This window comes from Podarcis bocagei (genome assembly GCF_964188305.1).
Source record: "Podarcis bocagei genome assembly, chromosome: 8".
Classification (NCBI taxonomy): domain Eukaryota; kingdom Metazoa; phylum Chordata; class Lepidosauria; order Squamata; family Lacertidae; genus Podarcis; species Podarcis bocagei.
In genome coordinates this window covers 76964089-76977107 of record NC_138133.1, presented here as the reverse complement: position 1 = coordinate 76977107, position 13019 = coordinate 76964089, and the positions used below count along the sequence as shown (strand labels likewise).

Here is a 13019-nt window from a genome sequence, read left to right as displayed (position 1 = left end):
CCTTCTGCATGCAAAGGAGATGCTCTGCCACTAAGCTATGGCCCCCTTCCCCCAAAGACTACCCTCCATTTCTGTAAGCAGAACGCGACTGAAAGGGTTTGCCCTCCTTGGAAGCATTTAGCTAGCAACTGCCTCTCCCCTTATGAACCAACACACGGGCCCTGCAATCATCCTCTGAGGCCCTTCTTCATGTGCCTCTTCCACGAGGGTGGAAGTCCAGAGGGTGGCAACACAAGAACAGGGCCTTTTCTGTGGTGGCTTCCCGTTTGGGGAATGCTCTCCCCAAAGAGGCTCAACGGGCACCTTCATTGCATACCTTTAGGCTCCAAGTGAAAACATTCCTCTTCTCCCAGGCCTTTGGCTAATTACAGAATCTATGGCCTTTTAAACTCTGTGTGCGTGTGTGGGTTTGGGGTGGGGTATCATTTTTGTTTGTTACTATGTTACATTTTTCACCCCATTTTAACATTGTAAACCGCCGTGTGATCCTTGAATGAAGGGCAGTATAGGGATCTGATCATAGCTGTCAACCATCCCTTATTTGGTGGGAAACTCCCTTATCCCAGCGCCGTGTCCCACTGCTGTCCCTTATTGATGATGTCCCTTAAATTTCCCGGGTTTCAAAGGAAGCAGCTCCTCTCCCTCCCTCCCTGCCAGCCAGGGAGGAGGGAGGCTCCAACTGTGTTGCTTGGCTGCGTTGCTCACCCAATAAGGAGTCTAAGAACGACTGGGGGGTGGAGCTTGCATGCCTTGTGCCGATCAAATTGGCCGCGTTGCCTTTGCTCAGCGCTTCCCAACGGAAAGGTGACGGTGGTTTTCTTTGCTGCATCCCCTTTGCTGGGTTGCTGCGCTGTAGGAACCACCGCTTGAGGCTTCATTTGGCTGCTGGCTGGGCTTTCTGCCTTTGGCTCGGAGGGGCTCAGAAGTCGAACATACCTGTGCCCGGAAAATCCCTTATTTTGGCTGCTGATCCCTTATTTTCAAGGCTGCTGGTCCCTTATTTTCAAATCTGTAAGTTGGCAGCTATGGATCTGATAAATGAATAAATTTGTGGGTAACAGGTTTCTGGGTTTTCAGTCTAATCCAACAGGGCTCTCCTCCTTTACTCCAGGGTGTGAGATGGGGAATTGGGTATGCATTGCATATCTAAGTACGAAACATGCAAGGAAATAGGCTCTTTTAAGAAGTGGTGCACTTGGGTCGGTCTTTTTCTGAACAACAATGGAAGAGTAGGCATTAGATTTCTGTGCTTGCTAGGGGATCCAGAAGCTCCATATTTTCCTGCTGAGAAATTCTGAATAGTAAGCAGCATCTAAGTAAATGAAATAAACAGAAGTATTTCTCCTCCTCCTTCTCCTTCTCCTTCTCCTTCTCCTTCTCCTTCTCCTTCTCCTTCTCCTTCTCCTTCTCCTTCTCCTTCTCCTTCTTCTTTCAATGCAGGCAGAGGTGCCTGGAGCCACAGAGCAGCTGGCCAACTGTGTGAGGCCTGACCTACGCATCTCTCCAAGCAATAGTCAGAGCTGCACGGCCTACAGAGTGGACAGACAAATGTCTTACGGATTCCTTTTCCCTCCCCGTAAGCTTAAATTTGGATATAGGGCACAGCGGCTACAGATTCTGACGCTTGCTGGCCATCTGTGCCAGTCCGAATGATGGTGATGGAACCTGAACAGGGCTCCAAACAAGGGGAAGCAAATGCATATGGGAGAGAACTTGCTGCTTTTGGTTGCTGCTGTTCCCACCGCTGAAGAGGCAAGCTGCTTCATAAGCTTGGGCAGCAGCAGCAGGTCTCTTTCAGTTTAATATCCTCCCAAGTGATCTCAGGTGATGCTGAGCACGCACATACTCTTCCCAATGCAGAGTTCTGTGAAACTTTAACCCTGCATCCTCTAACACTAACTTGAGATGATGTTAATTTACCAAATGGAAATCTGATTTATTTTATATTACCTCTCGGTCTTCTGTTCCTTGGTACCAAGGTATATTTAGCACTGTCCCTTTAGGGATACGATATTATTTCGATATTATACTATTGTTTTGCTGGTGGTGTGCAAAAATCTATTCTGCAGTCAGACCCAGGTACATGCCACAGAAAGGGAGAAGTAGGGAGGTGCAGATTCCATGCAGTGGCAGAAAAACCTGAACCCAGAAAAACGCACCCAGGGGGTCCATGGCGTCAGGGCAACCCAGTCAGATGGGCGGGGTACTTATCATCACCATCATCATCATCACCACCACACCACCACCTGCCAGGGGACTCACTTATCTTGTTAATTGCACAGTGAACTGACCCCCCCCCCAACTAAATCTTTGTCATTTTTGTGTGGTAATATCACAAATTTGGTGGTCTGTTTTTCGTATACCTAAAATCCTTTGCTTATTAGGGTCTACCCCACATTTTATTCAAAAAAATTGCCTTCGCACAGGTAGAAGGTGGAAAGATAAGTCCTTAGGATCCCTTCCCCCCAAAATTTTAAGATACTATGCTGGTTGTATTGGGTACATACACGCTTTTGCTGATCTTGCAGTTCCTATACTGGGGACTAAAAGGAACTAATGTATTGGGGAAAAGAGGGGGTTTCTAACTGGATATGTGATGGGGGCAAAGGATTAACCCCCCCTTCCACAGTCCAGCTCCACCTCCCCCTGTCAATAGCCCCAACTATTTAGGTGTGAATTTTAGTCCCTTCTACTGTGGCGCTGTGGGTTAAACCACAGAGCCTAGGACTTGCTGATCAGAAGGTTGGCAGTTCGAATCCCCACAATGGGGTGAGCTCCCGTTGCTCGGTCCCTGCTCCTGCCAACCTAGCAGTTGAAAGCACGTCAAAGTGCAAGTAGATAAATAGGTACCACTCCAGCGGGAAGGTAAACGGCATTTCCGTGCGCTGCTCTGGTTCGCCAGAAGCGGCTTAGTTCTGATGACCACATGGCCCGGAAGCTGTACGCCGGCTCCCTCAGCCAATAAAGCGAGATGAGCACTGCAACCCCAGAGTCGGCCACAATTGGACCTAATGGTCAGGGGTCCCTTTACCTTTTTACTATGGCAAACATTGCATTTAGTTTGGCTGTCTGTGTTTTGTGGCCAAAAGGAGTCCTTTTCCAGTGGACCAAGAACCAGCCAGTACTGTGTGTGCAGAGGCCTGGCCTTTATAGAGTCCAGGTGTGCCAACTTGGCCCCGCGACTGTGGATACCTGGGATGCCACACTGCATGCATTGCCCTGGCGCCGAAATTTGTGGTTGCCCGGACCCTTCATGGGGATTTTTGTGGGTGGGCAGGTACCCAGAGCCCCAGGGAGTTGGCACTTAGGCCAGAGTCTTCCCACAGGGCAACTCATTGAATGAGTTAAAGGAAGAGAATCTCTACTTGCTAAGGCATTACCTACTAGCCCCTGGGATTAAATGGCTGTAGTGTCCTCTTGTCTTAGGAAAAGCACACAGAAGTCATAGAGAAGCATGCATGCATAACCAAATATCGGAAAGAGTGTCATCTCAGGTGTTAAGGTCATCAGAGGGGGTTCTCTTGGTGGTTGCACCCAGGAATTTCTGGAAGTAGTGGCTGTTGCCCAGGGCATTTTCTGTGGCAGCCTCTGAGCTGTGGAGTCCCTGCCCCACAGATGTGTATCTGACACCTTCCTTACGTAGTTTTCATATGACGTTTGTCCTGTCCTTTAACAACTCATTTATCTATTTGTTTTTAACAGATTTTTATACTGCATTTTTTTCTATTGTTGTAGCCTGTTCTGGGACCTTATGAAGGGTAGAGGGATGCTCAAGAGACCATCACTATTTGTGGGTGTGAGGGGGAAGAGGGCTAGATCAACGCTCTCCCCATTCAATGCTTTCTCCAAGTACAGGGGATATCTGTCCTTGCAGCGTCTCAGTAGATACCATATCCACCAATATAAAGTAATCCCGACAGAAGGTATCTTTTTCTCTTTCAGAACTCAGTTCCTCAGCAGATGCAAAATACGATGCTTTTCTAATAACGAATGTCATTCCGATGTATCCTGCCTTCAAAAGTACGTACCTGGTTCTGACCTGCATTGGTAAAACTCTGCTTCTGGCTCTTCGGCGCATGTGTCTCTCTTCAGAGAGGCAGTGAATAAGGAAAATAACTCATTTAGGGTGCAAGTTCTCTCCACAGGGCTTAAAAGCTGTATGAGAACTTACTAGGTCTTAAGCCCCAGCATCTGCTTTCAATGCCAGGGCAGAATCCTTGGGGAAATGAGTCTACCTGGTAATTTCATCTACCTGATAATTTCAGTGTGCACCAGGAAGCAGGGAAAGATCAGATTGTGCGTGCATGTTTTAAATCAGTACTTTTAATGTTACGTTTTAACAGTACCGTTCACAAACCTTCTCATAAGTTTGTGTACAAGGCCTGGTCTTTATGTGCCACTGAAAAGACCACAGAAATGGCACGAGGCAAGGCTCCCTAGGAAAGCTATTCTATAACCAAGGTGCCATTACTGAAAAGGCCCTCTCCCTGGTAACTATCTGCCTCGCTTTTCTTGGGAGCTCCACCCAGAGCACAACCTAGGAAGAGGATCTTAAGGTTTGGGTAGGTATATCTGAGAGAAGGCAGTCTTTAAGTAACCTTTTCCCAAGCTCTTAATGGCTTTAAATTGGGCCCAGAAACAGACTAGGAATACAAAAACCAACATCATGCAAACCAGAAATAATAATAATAATAATAATAATAATAATAATAATAATAATAATAATTGTTGTTTATATGCCTCCCATCTGACGGGGTTGCCCCAGCCATTCTGGGCAGCTTCCAACAAATTAAAACATCATACACAGTAGAACATCAAACATTAAAAAATTCTGTATACAGGGCTCCCTTAAGGTGTTTGCTGAGAAGGAGGCACCCTGAGCTGAAGAAGACAGCAGAGGCACTCCTCCAGATGAATTGTTTATTTGAGCATTCATCCTAATTTGCTTGCACAGAAGCTATATGCCTTCCTGTCAATCAGTTGCCGTCCCATACTTTTTAATGTGCTTCCCCATCACTTTCCTAACTGCAAGAAGCCTAGATTATTATTTTTTACAAGTGGATTTGATGTGACTAAGCACTTTTAAACCACTTGAATTGCAAAACCGTGAGTTTCCAGTGTGCAATTTAATCCCTCCCTAGGAACGCCGACAGACTGGCAGCGACTCATGAGCGAGTCTGTAAAAGCCTTGGTGCCTAAATGGGGCCATTGTAGGCACTGCTTGCCTGCGGAAGGCATCCTAAAAAAACACAAAAAACAGCACAGGGCAAATAGCATGATCCACCTAAAAGCACAATGTTGGGGAGCTGCAGTTGGCATCTATGTGTGCTTGCATGCGTAAGGTCATGTGTAAGGACAGCAACAGAATCCCATCCTGTTTTTGTAGACAAGAACAATGTGATATCTGTGTGGTGCCCATTGCAATGCCAGTCTCAGAGTGGCACTGTGTATTTCCTTTGTTTTGGACTGGCCAGAGGGAGGGAATTGAGAGAACAAAACATGGGAGCAGGAAAATAAAAATAAAAACAGAAAAAAATAAAATGAATTTGTATGATCTGCTGATCTTGGTTACTTGACCCAAAAGCATGGGAAGTGAATCTTTGAATACTGTGCCAGGTTATTGAATATGAATGCATAAACACAGAATTGGTGGACTATGTACTATGTTTTTAAAAATAATTGTCCTTGAGAATTATGGTTTTTATTAAACGTTTTCAACGTAAAATACAATAAAAGCCAAACTAATCTAGAGAAAAGAAATATGAAAAGGGAGAAAATAAAGGAAGAGGAAGAAAAGAAGAATAAGTAAATACAAGGCCCTTTATCACAATTATAACTTAACCCTTATTCCACACACAGAAGAGGAGCTGGGAGCTTCCCCCTCTTCTCCCAGCTTGGGAGGTGCTCTCCGCTCTGCCCCTCATTCAGGGCTCTTCATCGTCTGCCAATCCCCTTCCTGTGTGCATCTTCATTAATCCAAGATAGAAGACTTCAAAAAAATCAAAGCATAAATAAATGCATATACAGTGGTACCTCGGGTTACAGACACTTCAGGTTACAGACTCCGCTAACCCAGAAATAGTACTTCGGGTTAAGAACTTTGCTTCAGGGTGAGAACAGAAATCGTGCTCCGGCGGCGTGGCCGCAGCGGGAGGCCCCATTAGCTAAAGTGGTACCTCAGGTTAAGAACAGTTTCAGGTTAAGAACGGACCCCCAGAACGAATTATGTTCTTAACCTGAGGTACCACTGTAGAATCAACAGAAGTTTCTCTTTCTTAATCCACATGAGAAGTGACTTTTATAAACCACATTTCCTCTTATTGCTTTTAAAGATAATTCTCTCTCTCTCTCTTAAATTCAGAGGTGTGGAATTACTTTCAACGGGTTTTGGTGAAGAGATATGCCATTGAGCGGAACGGAGTCAATGTTATAAGTGGCCCGATCTTTGATTACGACTTCGATGGTTTGCATGATACGCCGGACAAGATAAAGCTGTAAGAATCTTCTCCTCTAGGCTGGAGTCTCTTTTGAATGCCAATCTAGGAGTTGAACTGAACACTGGGACTTAGCTATGCATGCATAAAGTTAAAGTACCCCTGACCATTAGGTCCGGTCGCGGATGACTCTGAGGTTGCGTGTTCATCTTGCTCTATAGGCTGAGGGAGCTGGTGTTTGTCTGCAGAAAGTTTTTCCGGGTTATGTGGCTAGCATGACTAAGCCGCTTCTGGAGAACCAGAGCAGTGCATGGAAATGCCGTTTACCTTCCCGCCAGTGTGGTGTAGTGGTTAAGAGCAGTAGTCTCATAATCTGGGGAACCGGGTTCGTGTCTCTGCTCCTCCACATGCTGCTGCTGGGTGACCTTGGGCTAGTCACACTTCTTTGAAGTCTCTCAGCCCCACTCACCTCACAGAGTGTTTGTTGTAGGGGGAGGAAGGGAAAGGAGAATGTTGGCCGCTTTGAGACTCCTTAAAGGGAGTGAAAGGCGGGATATCAAATCCAAACTCTTCTTCTTCTTCTAACATACCTGTTTCCTTATGTGTGTGAAGAGGATTTTGCCATCATTCTAGAAGGAACCTTCCAAGTGTTGTTGAACTCCCAAACCCTCAGCATTCCTGCTGGCCATGATAGCTGTTGAAGTCCAACAACATATTCTGGAAAATCTAGTATCCCAACTTTTGTTGCAAAAACTTGATATACTATAAATCCTTTTTAATAGGTAGCTGAACTGGGGGCTGTTATTTACCCAAAATCTGTTTCAACATGTCCTTTAGGTATGTTTGTAATTTTAAAAAATAACCAAAACCCCTCTCCTTTCTTCTAGGTATGTGGAAGGAAGTTCAATCCCAGTCCCAACCCATTACTATAGTATTATAACAAGTTGTTTAGATTTCACTCAGCCAGCTGACAAGTGTGATGGACCACTGTCTGTTCTGTCATATATATTCCCACACCGTCCAGACAATGATGAGAGCTGCTTTGTAAGTTTGAAGAGATACCTTTGCTTTTTTTCCTTCTGAAACCAGGAAACGGGAAGAAAAGAGGGAGTAACTTCCAGTCTTGTTCGGCTGCAGTGATGTTCTGTCTCTTTGTTCTACCTGATGCAGGTCAGGAATTCTGTAATTAAGCTAAAAGTCCAAAAAGTGAAACTTCCAGCCCATGATTTGGCGGTACGGAATTTTGCTCCCTTGCATTTTGGTGCAGGGGGGGGGCATATGGGGTGAATTTCAGAGGATGGGAAGCAAAATTTGCTGACACATCACCTGCTTTTCAGATGTTGGTGTCCAGTGTGTATTCGTTTAATCCTGAAAGAGAAAAGAAATAGGAAAGAGCTGTATTCATATTTCATAAATCGGAATTAAAACTATCCCAGATAAAGTTTATTCCCACTTCAAATTTTAATTTGTTTTGACATTTGTTGTCAAATTGGAAAATCATTGAGGACAATGAAACAAATGTGACTGCAGTGAACATGGTTTGAAATGAATTTAATGACCAAATACTGAAACAGAAGCAGGGTTTAATAATGGGAAGAATTGATGCCACAAGAACAGCAGCAATCTTATATGCCCAAAGTTCTAATAACCTGAGAATTATCCAGCACCAATTTGAATAATTCAGGGTGATAAATTGTGAATGTTCACAAACATGGCCAACCAGGTTGAAAACAACAAGAAATGACTTTCTCTTTCTCTCTTTCTCTTTCCCAGTAAAGCATGTTAAATCACTGAACTATGCAAAAGTATGCAGTTCATTAATTTCTATATACAGGCAACTCTGAATTTACGTGGGGGTTACGTTTTGGGGATGGTACATAAAGCCAAAATTGCCAATAGTCAAAACACATTGGGTGTTGTGGCGGGTGGGATGACCAACATATATATATATATATATATATATATATATATATATATATATATGCATTTCCAGATGTTAGACTGCAGCTTCTATCATCCAGCAGGCCAATGGTCAAGAATGATGAAAGTTGCAGTCCAACAACATCTGGGGAACCAAGATTGGGAAAGGCTGCTTTTGAGATGTAAGACTCCCAAGGAACACAGGTAAGCAATCACAGACTACTTAACACTGTAAGTGCTCTGGGCTTGCTTACCTGTGTTCCTCACAAGTGATGCTTATTAAGCCTATTTACACAGCAGAAGAGTTCCATTGTGAAAACAGGCGTAGGCAGCCAGATTTGCCATCTGCTTCTGTTGATTTAAACATGTAGAGATTTGCACTCAGCTTCTTTCCGATGGGAACAGTTTGGTGTGTGTGTCTCTCCTCTAAGCACTCTTAAGGGCTTGGATGAACCATTTAACACATCCATACTTGGCTAGAGAGGTGCTACTTCTTCACAATTAATCATTGCAAGTAGTAGCAATCATCTCTAGAGTGCTATTAGTAAAGAGGAGAAGAAGTAAAGTCATTTCTCAAGGGGAGAGGAGAGGTAAAAAGGGATGAAGGCCAATGCAGTTTATAGACTTTCTAATAACAAATTGTAAGTTGTGTGTGTGTGAGAGAGAGAGGTGTATACACACTTGTACAAGTATAATGTATGCAAGGTATATTTTGAGCAGAGGATCAGAAAAGAGCAGGTATTTAACTGTTCTATTTGCTGGTGGTTTGTTGTTTAAAACAACCCCCTTCCACAAACGAACTGTGTGTCCCCCCCAAAAAAATATGTTTGCTTGTGTGTGCTTTTACGAAGGCGAGCAGAAAACAGCAAGCAGGGAAAAAGGGCAAAGCAACCCTTTTCTTCCTGCCAGACCTCAGTTTTAAAATCTCAGTAGTTGGAGCAGTTGATGCAGGTTTTCTGTGGAAATTTTTTATTTTCAGTTTGCATCAGGGTTAACATTCTGATGTCCTGGAATGGCGGGTGGGGGAAAATATTTGACTCACAAAACAATGTCTTAATTATGTGAAATATACTCGGAGTCCTGTAGTGATTTCATGCTCTTTATTGCAGCTTGTAAAACAGTGATTGAATTGCCCCCCAAACCTCAGGCTTTTATATACATTAGTTATACAATGAGTCCCGTCTGATTGGCTGATTTTGCTTCCCTCCTGGAACCTGATTGGTCTTTTCCTGCAAGCCAATCAGATGTTGCATTCTAGGATCCTGTTTGCCTATTGTTCTAGGATCCAAGCTTGGTACATAACAATATGTAACTGCTCTGGATTTTCAAGATAGTTTCAAATGACACTGCACCACCTGGTGGCTGCGTACAACCTTCCAATATGGCAGTTGCATCCATGTGGGGAGCCAATTGCCTTCTGTAGGGCCTAGAGGTAAAACCAACCTTTGCTAGCCTCTTGGTGACAGCAGTGTGGTTGGAAATCACTTCACAGCCATGTAGAACCAGGGTGCGTGATGCTACGTGTTGTGTGAAATACAACATTTGGGTTTAGAATGCAGCCTTAAACAGGGATCCTTACATTTTTTAGTCAACGTCTTATATTAAACATTGCTATGAAATACCGAAAATCTGGAACAAATGTAGAATAGCGAATGGGAGCCGAAGTATTCAAAACCGACCTGGGGCTGGGATAGCATGAGACAATCTTGGGGTTGTGTGTTTTAGCTCCACCTTGAGTAATAATAATAATAATAATAATAATAATAATAATAATAATAATAATTTATTTATACCCTGCCCATCTGGCTGGGCTTCCCCAGCCACTCTGGGTGGCTTCCAACAAAATATTAAAATACAGTAATGCATCAAACATTAAAAGCTTCCCTTTTAATGCCTTCAGATTCTTCAGACGTCTGCCTTCAGACGTCTGCCTTCAGATGTCTTCTAAAAGTCTGGTAGTTGTTGTTCTCTTTGACATCTGGTGGGAGGGCGTTCCACAGGGCGGGTGCCACTACCAAGAAGGCCCTTTGCAAATTCCTTCATTTGCAGGAGCTTGGACTAGATTACCCTCGTGATCCCTTCCAAGTCTACAGCTCATGGGTAGGCAAACTAAGGCCCGTGGGGCGGATATGGCCCAATCGCCTTCTCAGTCCAGCCCACGGATGGTCCAGGAATCAGCGTGTTTTTACATGAGTAGATTGTGTCCTTTTATTCAAAATGCATCTCTGGGGTATTTGTGGGGCCTGCCTAGTGTTTTTACATGAGTAGAATGTGTGCTTTTATTTAAAATGCATCTCTGGGTTATTTGTGGGACATAGGAATTCGATCATTCCCCCCCCCCCAAAAAAAAATAGTCCGGCCCCCCACAAGGTCTGAGGGACAGTGGACCGGCCCCCAAGTTTGCTGACCCCTGCTACAGCTCTACCATTCTATGAGACATCAACTTTCCCTGCAGGTTCTTCTTCACAAATTGCAAACCCTGTGTTTATAAAGACCATAGTTTAAGTAAAATAAATTATGGAGAGTGGGACGCTCACTTTAAGAAGGGAGAGTGCACGTTTGAATGAACGAATGAAACTTTATTTGCGTCAGCCATCGGCCATAGCAACAAAAGAACATTGCGGTATATACAGAACAAAATAAAATAGTCACATTGCCTTTCAATTCCAGAACTCCTCCGAGGACGAGTCCCGGTGGGTTGAAGACCTATTGAAAATGCACACCGCCAGAGTACGCGACATTGAGCAGCTCACAAGCCTGGATTTCTTCCGGAAGACCAGCCGAAGCTACACAGAAATCCTCTCTTTAAAGACATACCTGCATACATTTGAAAGCGATATTTAACCTTCCTCTTTAAACTCAGCCCATCCATCCTCTCATGAAGCGGTGTATATTTTTATATTATATTTATTAATTTGAAACAGGACATTAAAATTATTAGTCGTACTTTTTGTTTGTTTGTTAATCTTGCATCAAATCTTAAAATATATTAAAGTCTTGTGTCAGTTGTTTTTGATTTTATTTTATTTTTAACGTAGGGTGTATGTTTTGGTCTCTCCCTGTCTGCCCTCCCTTGCCCCCAAGCTGAGATTTTTTGAGTGCTTGCTGACACTCAAGTCTCTTGGTCAAAGCTTTTTCAAATGGTGCTGCAGAGTTGATTAATTACTTGGAGGAAACCTTTTTAATTTTCCAGCACTCCCTTACCTTCTGGTTTTTTTTTTTTTGGTTTTTTGTTTAGTCCTGTACTGTGTATCAAACATGTAAAATGACAATTACTGTTAACTATGTGATAGACATATTTAAGCTCCATAGAGAATAGAAACTTAAATATAATAAAACCACACATTCAGGTTTTTTTTACTTTGTGTTCCTTTCTCGCACAGCGTTTTGAAATTCTGGATGTCAGATTCTTTTCCCTTAGGTTGGGTTTCCAACCTGCTACTACTCTATGGCTCCAACAGGACGTAAACTTACTGCATGGACTTAAATATGACCCTCTAGTTTTAAATGCAGCAGACTGAACATCCGTGGAAAAATTAAATTAATTCGGGTAACATGGTGAGGTCAGAGGTTGGAGCTATAATGCCCTAACCCAGGCTTGGCCCTCCAGATGTTTTTGGCCTACAACTCCCATGATCCCTAGCTAGCAGGACCAGTGGTCAGGGATGATGGGAATTGTAGTCTCAAAACGTCTGGAGGGCCGAGGTTGAGGAAGCCTGCCCTAAATGCTTTGAAATGCTGCTGTCACTCTCAAGAAGCCCTGCCCAGGGATAGGGGGATAAATTTGATTCAATTCACATTCATAGACAAATCTCGACCTAATTCACACTTCCCAAAGCATTACGTGAACCAAAATGCAGCCATCTTTGAAATGTGCACTTCTCTGAATTCTGAGGTGCAAGTTATCCAGCCCAAGGAATATCTACAAAATTAATATATTAGGGTAAAGTGAGCATAAAAGTACATGTGTTAGTAAAAAGAACCTACAAAAATGCATTATATTACGCAAACTTTCCTTTGCCAAACTGCACGTTGAGAGAAATTAGTACTAAAATGCTGAAGAATTTTCACAGGGATTTGGTTTTTTTAAAAAAATAAAAAAATAAGTTTGTGAACCGATGTGAAGAACTGGATTTCAGAGCGGACAAACCAAGACAGACAAATTCACTCATCCCTAATATAGAAGGGCACCCTAATTCCTTCGTGCAGAGCGAATCCTGGGTTTGCTGGAACTTGACGTGACCTGATATACAGTGGTACCTTGGGTTACATATGCTTCAGGTTACAGACGCTTCAGGTTACAGACTCCGCTAACCCAGAAATAGTACCTCGGGTTAAGAACTTTGCTTCAGGATGAGAACAGAAATCGTGCTCCGGCGGCGCAGCAGCAGCGGGAGGCCCCATTAGCTAAAGTGGTGCTTCAGGTTAAGAACAGTTTCAGGTTAAGAACGGACCTCTGGAACGAATTACGTACGTAACCAGAGGTAGCACTATATTGCCATGTGTCCCTAATCCAGCCTGCCTACGTTTTCCTCTGGCCATGCTTGCCATGGCATTCAGAAGGTGGGGAATGTGGACCTCAAGTTGAAAAAGATTCCTTGCCACTGTCCTACCAGGAATGATCCAGTTCAGCCCTCCAGCTACCTGGGGAAGGAACTGAATAGT

At 43.7% G+C, this 13019-nt stretch overlaps 1 protein-coding gene across 4 annotated transcripts in view; it reads left to right on the top strand.

The window, feature by feature from the left end:
• Positions 1-11709, top strand: part of ENPP2 (ectonucleotide pyrophosphatase/phosphodiesterase 2) — an 85349-nt gene extending 73640 nt beyond the window's left edge. For all 4 annotated transcript variants that reach the window (XM_081204483.1, XM_081204485.1, XM_081204484.1 and 1 more), the window contains 5 exons: positions 1441-1576; positions 3943-4020; positions 6362-6494; positions 7322-7478; positions 11025-11709. In XM_081204483.1, the coding sequence (XP_081060609.1) occupies positions 1441-1576; positions 3943-4020; positions 6362-6494; positions 7322-7478; positions 11025-11198 (678 nt within the window). In that variant the 3' untranslated portion in view covers positions 11199-11709. The remainder of the gene's footprint in view (positions 1-1440; positions 1577-3942; positions 4021-6361; positions 6495-7321; positions 7479-11024) is intronic.
• Positions 11710-13019: the final 1310 nt, after the last annotated feature.